The 9,372-nt window shown below is 33.8% G+C and overlaps 1 protein-coding gene and 1 long non-coding RNA gene across 3 annotated transcripts; both read left to right on the forward strand.

Annotated features, from left to right (window-relative positions):
• The first annotated feature begins 2,007 nt into the window (after positions 1 to 2,007).
• Positions 2,008 to 3,215, forward strand: LOC107916957 (uncharacterized). The gene is made up of 2 exons (XR_001689655.2): positions 2,008 to 2,555; positions 2,696 to 3,215. It is a non-coding gene; the product is annotated as an uncharacterized lncRNA (long non-coding RNA).
• A 1,315-nt stretch (positions 3,216 to 4,530) lies between these two features.
• LOC107917973 (bifunctional purine biosynthesis protein PurH) lies at positions 4,531 to 9,048 on the forward strand. Of its 2 annotated transcripts, none has more exons than XM_016847432.2 (11): positions 4,531 to 4,894; positions 5,002 to 5,077; positions 5,386 to 5,485; positions 5,950 to 6,052; positions 6,151 to 6,284; positions 6,683 to 6,860; positions 7,123 to 7,277; positions 7,551 to 7,760; positions 7,907 to 8,254; positions 8,441 to 8,567; positions 8,698 to 9,048. In XM_016847432.2, the coding sequence occupies exons 1-11, from the start codon at positions 4,660 to 4,662 to the stop codon at positions 8,847 to 8,849; spliced, it is 1,818 nt and encodes a 605-aa protein (XP_016702921.2). In that variant the 5' UTR covers positions 4,531 to 4,659; the 3' UTR covers positions 8,850 to 9,048. The 2 variants fall into 2 exon arrangements, with proteins under 2 accessions (XP_016702921.2, XP_016702922.2); XM_016847433.2 differs by having other exon boundaries at positions 4,578 to 4,894; positions 5,386 to 5,482.
• The last annotated feature ends 324 nt before the right edge of the window (positions 9,049 to 9,372 follow it).

Below are 9,372 nucleotides of genomic sequence, written 5' to 3' on the forward strand. Positions count from 1 at the left end.
GGATCGTATGTTAAAAAATCAACTTTTAATTTTTGAAAAAAGGATAGAAAATAATCAATTTTACGGCTTGACTCTCTTATTGTATAGAAAATAATCAATTTTACGGCTTGACTCTCTTATTGTCCCCAGCGGAGTCGCCAAGCTGTCGAAACCATTTTTATTTTGAAAAACGGAGGTCGACTTTAAAACGAAAATAGAGTCGCCACCAATCCTTTTTGTTTAGGTGTGATCGGGTCATCTTATGATCGATCATTTTAATAAAGCATTTTGGTTTATTAAAACAACGTTTTTGGTCTACGAAAAATTAGAAAACGGATTCGGGAGTCAGTTACACGCGAGGAAGGATTAGCACCCTTGCAACGCCCAAAATTGATACCGTATCGGTCAATTAACGTCCTAATGTTGAAATTTTGAAAAATATTTTAAAATACAATTCCTTTAAAACGTTTGGATAACTTGAATTGGATATTGAGATTCTCTCGTTTAAAAGGAATAAAATATCATATCCAGCACGATAGGACACAACATTTCGAACCCTCGATACAAGATCATCTCATGATTTGCAAAATACATGCATTTGAAATTTAAAAAGGATATTTGACTATTTTGCCAAATGGTAAATCGAAACCTAGCACGATTGGACACGATTTATCAAATTTCCAAATACGAAATATTGCCTTATGTTAATTTAAGAAAACATGGACGAAATTTCAAAAGGAATATTCTGCACTTTAGTCGAATGAAAAATTGAAACCCAGCACGATTGGGCATGATCTCTCAAACTCCCCAAATTCGAAATATTGCCTCGTTTTAATTTAAGAAAACATGGATGAAATTTCAAAAGGAATATTCCGCACTTTAGTCGAATGGAAAATCGAAACCCAGCACGATTGGGCACGATCTCTCAAGCTCCCCAAATTCGAAATATTGCCTCGTTTTAATTTAAGAAAACATAGACAAAATTCCAAAAGGATATTTTGTATTTTAGTCAAATGAAAAATCGAAACCCAGCACAATTGGGCACGATCTCTCAAACTCCCAAACACGAAATATTTCCTTATGTTGAGGGGACTCAAGTTAACAATTATAAAAATCGTGTCAAAATACTTGTTTGGTTTGTTTGGAAATAAAAGACAATCAACATTTAGAGACTACGAGAATCATAATCATAATGCACTAGCAAGAAATACAAGCATAATTACTTGCATGAAACAATAATAGATTGCTATACTATGAAAATCAGGAATGACACAATACATAAAGCAATATGAAAATTTGGAACCGACATAACGCAAAACAATTTAAAACCTATATGAAAATATTTCACAAAGGAATAACACACGCTAAAATTCAAAATACCTTATATGTACATAAAACTGATAATATATAAACGATTATTAAATTATATAATATGCAAGAAGCAATTCAAAATAAATAACATATAACATAACTTCAAATAAAAACCAATTAATTTGTCTAACAATATATATACGCAAGTGAAGAAATAATGTAAATAAGGTATATACAAAGAGATTACTATATGAAAGTAAAATAATCAAAATATACAATCAAAAATAGGATCTTTAAAAGAAAATATGCATAAATGAATTTAAAAAGGAGGAAAATATATATAATAAGCTTAAGGGAAAAATATATGTATATATATAACAAATATAAAAGAAAATATTTACAAAAAATAATGTGAAAACGATAATGTACATAGAACAAAACAAATTTTAACATAGACTGTATATATACGAATAACATAAGGGTGATTAAATTAAATATTGCACATAACTTTAAAACAATATGACATAAAAGAATCTTTTTAAAATAACAACTATATAATTAAAAAAAATAGATACCAATAAAATACCAAGTTGAAATGAGGTAAAAATAATTAGAATAACCCAGAATATATATTTAAATAATTTTAAAAGAAACGAATATTAAGTAAATTTTAAAAATAAAAAATAAAAGATTAATCATTGAAATGGAAAAATGAACTTAATTGATATAGAATTGATCTAAAATGGATAAAATAAAACATTACAACAAAACTAAGGGCTAAATCGCAATACATGCAAATACACAGGGATTGAAAATGCAAATGTTCCAACTCATAAAATACACTGCACAAGCGCAGACTGAATTGAAACATCGCGCAGACTTTAGAGAGAAATTGAAAAAGCATAACAAGTCGAATTGAAAATGGCGCAAACTAGGAAGGACTGGATGCGAAATTTCCCATTTAAAGGGAAAATGTGCAGATCCAGCCTTGGACTGGGTCAACGCGCAGGCTACTCCCCCCACAATGGTTCTGCTTTTTAAAAAAATTAATTGAAACTTCTATTTTGTTTCTTTTTCTTTAAAACATTAAAACCTTTTAGAAAACCCTAAAATTTTAAAATATCATTCTCTTCATTTTTTCTAAAAAAAACAGAGAGAAGGCTTTCAAATCTCTTTCCCTTTTCGACCAAAGCCACCTTCATCGGAGATCCGGCGCGCCCAGACTACCAACGACGGGGAAAAAAACTTAAAATCACCTTTAACGAGTATTGTTGCTTTTGATCTCTGTTTGTGCTTGGTTTTGTGTATACTTTTGTATTCAAATCGTAAAAAAAAAGGGCCCCTTTACAATACATTTTCAAAGGCTTTTATAGCCAATTTTACAACCTATTTTACTTCTTTGCAGGTTCATGGGTGTGCATGTCTCTAACGTGGCGTGGTGGAGCGGCGCACGTTGTCGGGAGGTGGCTTTTGGTGCGTGAGGTAGGCGTGCGGCGACTGAGACCTTTAGGTAGATTAGCGTTTTTTCAAAAATGTTAAGGTGTTGGGCTAGAACTTTGGGCTAGGGTTAGGTATTTGGATTGGGTTTCAGGTTTGGGCCTATTGTAATTGGGTTTGAGTGTATTTATTTTTGCTTGTGTGTTTAGTTTTTTTTAATGGTTTGGGCCGGGCAATTTTGGGCCATAACAGAACGCTATCGTGCGTTGAGCAAAATTCCAGACCATCCAACGCATTTGCTCATATGAGTGAGAAGATTTCTTTCTAACCATTAAAAATCATGGTTGTGTTGGTGATGTTTTGGTAACTTTTTATATATGTAATATTTGGATTGTATAATGACATGATAGAATGCCACGTACTATTGTAACTTTTTAACATATATACTATGACATATAAGGTAATGATATCATATAACTTTTTGTTAATGTTTGAATATTATGTTTGGATGTAAAATATAATTCTCAATTTATTTACTTCTTCTAATATTTTGCTTTTTAGTTTAGAAGATAATTAAATTATTTATTTCGTTAATAATATTTTAACACATTAAATATACATTGCAGTTTAAAAATAATAAATTAGTAATTATATTAAGAATGTTATTAAATTATATATTATTTTATTAAATTGTATTTAATAATAATTATGTTAAAATATGATTAAATTATTTATTTTTATTTTTATTTTTATTAAATTATATTTAATAATAATGTTATTAAAATTTAATAATAATAATAATATCAACCGTAAAAAATTCTACTAAGGGTACTTTGGTTATTTAAAACTTTTTCCTTATACTATTACAATATTTATTCTATTCAACTAAACATAATAATACTATTAGAGCTTTATTCTATTCCATTAAACCTAATAATTGAATTACTAATTATAATCCTATTCCATTACAACTCTATTGTATTATATCTCTATTTCATCACCGCATTCTTGGTGACTAGATCTGCTCATGGGTCGGGCTACCCGGCCTGGCCCGAAGGCCTGCCTGAAATGTGGGAAGGTTTGGGTAAAAATATAGGCCTAAAAAATGGGCTTGGACAAAAAAATGAGGCCTGTTTAAAAAATAGGCCGGGCTTCAGGTAAGGTATTTTTGGCCCAGGCCCGATTCGGCCTGGCCCGAATTCATTAAATGACAAAAAAATTCTGGTATTCTTTTTTTTTGTTTTTGAATGTTATTTTCTTGTTGTTTTCTCCCTATTTTGCTACCATATTACTATTAGTTGCTCCTATTTTGTTGTTATTATTTGGATATTGTATAAAACTTAATTTATTATTAATTTTATTATTATTTTAAAGGAATTTGTTAATTTTATTATTATTTTAGAGGTATTTGCTTGTTAAGTTGCATTTATCTTAGTGTTATTTAAGTCTACATATTTTTTAAAATTTATTTTCAATTTATTGGAAAATATTTATTTTGATTTGTTTTAGTATTTTTGATGTATTATATATATTTAAAAATTATATAAAATAATATAAAAATAAATACGGGTGGGCCGGGTCGGACTTGAGTTTTAGTATTTTTATTTAGGTCTGATTTGAGTAAAATTTTAAACCTATTTTTAGGCCCAGTCCGGCCCGAGCCTAATGAAGGAGCCTAAATTTTTTGTTTAGTCTGGCCCGACCCGGCCAGATCACTTCTACTGGTGACCAAATTTGGTGTGTTAGTTTTTTTTTATTTTTTTATTTAAAAAAAAAGAGACCAATCACGACGCTCAATGGCCAGAAAAAAGAAAATGAAAAGTTAGTGATGAGAGATAGAAGCATTAGCAGTTATTTAGAACCTAAAACACTACCAGATGTATTAAGCAGAGACAACCAAAAAGAAAAAAAAGAAAAGCAAAAAACAGAGATATGTTGGGGACAGCCGCTTCTGCAGCCACCATCCCTACCACTACTGCTCACGCCGCCAACAACATACGCCGCACCTTTCACACTAATCCTTTTAATTCTCTCTCTTCTTCTCATCACTCTATTCTCTGCGCTCGCTTTCGTTGCCTCTCTCTACGCTCTTTCACCGCTGTTTCCAACAAAGCCATGTCTCACCCTCAAACCCTCGATGCTCCTCACCCTCAATCCTCTGCCGCTGGTAATGTTATTTCCCTATTCTAATACTTTATTCACAATGATCGTCTCTTTTTCCTGGAAATACAAACCAATAAGATGCATTTTGATTGCTTTTCTGTTCTCTATCAGGCAATAAGCAAGCACTAATATCTTTGTCTGACAAGAAAGACCTGGCTTTGCTTAGCAATGGCCTTCATGAACTGGGGTAAATTAAATGACACCCTCTTTTTACTTTGGAGGTTTTCATATTTTATTTCACCTTTTATTATGGACTTGTCTTGCTTGTTCTTCTTCTTCTTCTTTATAAACAAAAAATAATAATAATAACCGTTAACATTGACTGTTGAAGAGTACTAGAGGAATGATTGGTGAACAAACTAACATAAGTATGGCATCATTCACGTATTCAATTCTTTTTTTTTTCTTTGGAGTTGGTAGGGTCTATGTTATCAAAATGTAAAGCAGCTGTTTGGAAGCCTATTTGGTTTAAACTTGCTTCTTTGGAAACTATAGGTATACTATTGTTTCAACTGGAGGAACTGCATCTGCCTTAGAAAATGCTGGTGTATCTGTAACGAAAGTGGAGCAACTTACTTGTTTCCCCGAAATGGTGGTAAAATCTTTTCTTTGCTTTTTAAATGCATTCTTACTGATAATTTAAGGGGATAATCTTTTGCAGCTTGAGCTTTATTTTTACTACTATAGTAATAATTTTGATAGGAAAATGAGGTGTTTTTGGACTGATTTTCAGCTTCAGGGGCTCAGGGTCCGGTACCTTTGCAACGGTATCACACCCCAACTTGGCAGAATGCCAAAATCTATAGAACAGGGACCTAGGTACTGATATATAGGCCCCTGGACAAGGCCACTGCACTGTGTTGGCCGTTTTGAGCCCTCCAAGGCTCATACTTGACCCCGGCACCTCCTATCACCTGAAAAATGTGACATTGAAGTCAAAGCTTACTTATCATGGTTTTTATTAATTGTTGGTCACTACTAATGATATGATGCTAATCTGTTATGCCGTCAGCTTTAAAATTCATTGAGTTTGGAGATTGACTTAGCTGTCTTTTACAGCTTGACGGTCGTGTGAAAACACTACATCCCAACATACATGGTGGTATTCTTGCTAGAAGAGACCAAAAACATCATATGGAAGCTCTTAATAAGCATGGCATTGGTGAGTTCTAATGTCTTTATCCCTGAGGGCTTTTTTCCAGGTATTTTGTAAGACTTCTCTATTTTTTTTTTCTTTTAGCTAAAGTTGTTTCTATTCAGGTACATTTGATGTGGTGGTTGTGAACTTGTACCCCTTTTATGATAAAGTTACTTCTACGGGAGGAATCGCATTTGACGATGGCATCGAGAATATTGATATTGGTGGCCCTGCAATGATTAGAGCTGCGGCAAAGGTAATTGTTGATGAGTTAGCTGTGAAATCCTATTTGATTAGTGTATTCATTGACCCAAGTTGTATATTGGTTGGAATCATTGTTCTGTGGCTTTGCGTTCTAATAGATAATCTTAAATGCAAGCATGTTTAAAAATAAAAAATATCAACACAAAACAAAAAACAAAGCCATATAGGTAACTAAACCACATTGGTAATAAATGGCATTTTCAATTTGTTGATTTTGGGGCTATAAGAGTAGGTTTGGTTATAGTCTTGAATCAGTACTAGCTTCTGGTCATCTGATCCATAAGTGCAGACTAGAGGTAGAGGAATTAATCATTCCTTAACGTACAAGTTAAATAGGCCATTCTTTGTTTTAATCGTTTTCTATTGCAAAATGACACATCATTTAAACAGAATCACAAGGATGTCTTGGTTGTTGTTGACTCACAAGACTATCCTGCACTCCTTGAATTCCTTAAAGGCAGTCAGGATGATCAACAGTTCCGGAGAAAGCTTGCTTGGAAGGCTTTTGAGCATGTTGCTTCTTATGATTCTGCAGTTTCAGAGTGGCTCTGGAAGCAGACTGTGGGAGGTATGCGCCTATGTATTAAGTTGAATCTGATCATTGTAGTTGAAATGGTCTCTAGTCATTTAATGATGTTTGGATGAAAAGAAAGATACGTACTTTCCATTCCATAAGCTGAGGCCTCACCTAACAAAATATACTTGTTACATAAAAGGAAAATGCTTTTCTTCAAAACAATCATTGCAACATACTCATTAAACTTTTTTATCAAGTGCTACCTACAGTTGTTACAAATTTAGATTGACAGAATTCTTTTATCTGTTGGAAGATAAACTCCCTCCTAGCTTGACGGTGCCATTATCCCTCAAAAGTTCACTTCGCTATGGTGAAAATCCTCATCAGAAGGCTGCATTTTATGTTGACAAGAGTCTGTCTGAGGTCAATGCTGGTGGTATTGCAACTGCTATTCAACACCATGGGAAGGTGATTGATTTAGTTTATAATTTTTGGATTTGAGACTTTGTCAGTCACATCATACCTTTTCCTCTTCAATTAGTTTCTATCATGCAAATGCAGACAGAATTTTATTGTTGCAGATTTTGAAGGGTGGCTGGTTTTGTTGCTGTTCCTTTTACTATGGTGGTTGAGGACATAAAATCCTTAACAAATTGAAATACTATGATTCTATTTTTTGTCCAATTTAGTTATCAGCTGTGTTATTCCATGGCATAAACTTAGTTATTTAACTTGGTGCAGGAAATGTCATATAATAACTATTTAGATGCCGATGCTGCTTGGAATTGTGTCTCTGAGTTTAGGAACCCTACATGTGTGGTTGTAAAGCACACAAATCCATGTGGAGTAGCTTCTCGTGATGACATCCTTGAGGCTTACAGGCTCGCTGTGAAAGCTGATCCAGTGAGTGCATTTGGAGGAATTGTAGCCTTCAACATAGAAGTAGATGAGGTAAGTTAATTAGCTTCTTGGAAACCTTATATGCAATTGTGTTGTCTTTGTATCACACATTGAACATCATCTTATCTACTTGTGACTTTCAACATCAAGATAGAGTATCCTTTTAGACATTTTGGTTGCTCACTTTTGGCTTTTAGGCTCTTGCTAAGGAAATTCGAGAGTTCCGAAGCCCAACGGATGGTGAAACTCGAATGTTTTATGAGATTGTTGTGGCTCCTAAGTATACAGAGAAGGGACTTGAGATCCTCCGTGGAAAATCGAAAACATTGAGGATCCTTGAAGCAAAGAAGAATGAGAAAGGGAAGCTCTCACTACGACAGGTTGGTGGTGGTTGGTTAGCCCAGGATTCAGATGATTTGACCCCTGAGGATATCCAGTTCAATGTGGTATCCAAGAAGAAGCCACAAGATAATGAACTTTGTGATGCAGAATTTGCATGGCTGTGTGTTAAGCATGTCAAGAGCAATGCTATTGTAATAGCAAAGGTTTGTGCTTTTTATTTTGTTGGGATATTCAATACTGGTTAAAATGGTGCTTAATAAGCTTGTTGGCCTGAAGATCCTTATGATAAACATATCTGCGTCCTCTTCTAATAAAAGTTGGCATAAAACTGTCCTGAAAAGAAAAGCTTAGTATCACAAGATTGATGACCTGCTGACATTACTCATCAGGACAACCGTATGTTGGGAATGGGAAGCGGGCAGCCAAACCGTCTGGAGAGCTTGAGAATAGCTTTGAGGAAAGCAGGAGATGCGGTCAAGGGAGCTGCTTTGGCTAGTGATGCATTTTTCCCATTTGGTAATTTGAAAAGTTTTCTGCTCCTTAATGTTGTTAAGTAATGGACATGTATGCAGGCATGCAATGTAGCAATGATTCCTTGGTCTATTATAACCTGTTTGGTAACAAAGATGTGTTCTTCTATTAACAGCTTGGAAAGATGCAGTGGAAGAAGCTTGTGAAAGTGGTATTAGAGTGATTGCAGAGCCTGGAGGGAGCATTAGAGATGGGGATGCTGTGGACTGTTGTAACAAGTATGGAGTTTCATTGCTTTTAACAAATGTGAGGCACTTCAAGCATTGATGCACTTTCATTTTTGCCTTAATGGGTTCAACTTGCTCTCTAAGGGGGAGAGTATTGTGCAATTTCTGACTGTAACGTTCACAAATAAGAAACGTCTGTGCTTGTTTTTAAATTTTAGAAGTTGAACCCTGCAGTTTTGTACTGGACATTTGTTGCTCTCTGAATTTGCCAAAATAATAGAATCAGACATCTTTATTTAGATTTTTTTTCTTTCAATGGATCGCCGGAGAAAAAAACACCAACATGAAATAAATTTCCTTGTACAATAAGGGGGTTCTTTCACTGCTTTAAGGAGAATGCAAGTTCTGTTTCTTCCCCATTTCATAAAAAAAAAAGTAAAAATTGATAAACAAAATGCAACGATGAGGAGCTGGAAATTAATTTAAAAACTGATAAACCAATGTGACGAGGAGTTGGAAATTGTTTCTGCAAATTAGTTGCTATTCATAGGGTGAAATCAAAAAAATAAATAAATAAATAAATTTCGAGTTAATTGAATTGAGTTATTTGAGCCAATTCGAAT

The sequence above is a fragment of the Gossypium hirsutum genome, chromosome A01 (genome assembly GCF_007990345.1).
Source record: "Gossypium hirsutum isolate 1008001.06 chromosome A01, Gossypium_hirsutum_v2.1, whole genome shotgun sequence".
Taxonomy (NCBI): domain Eukaryota; kingdom Viridiplantae; phylum Streptophyta; class Magnoliopsida; order Malvales; family Malvaceae; genus Gossypium; species Gossypium hirsutum.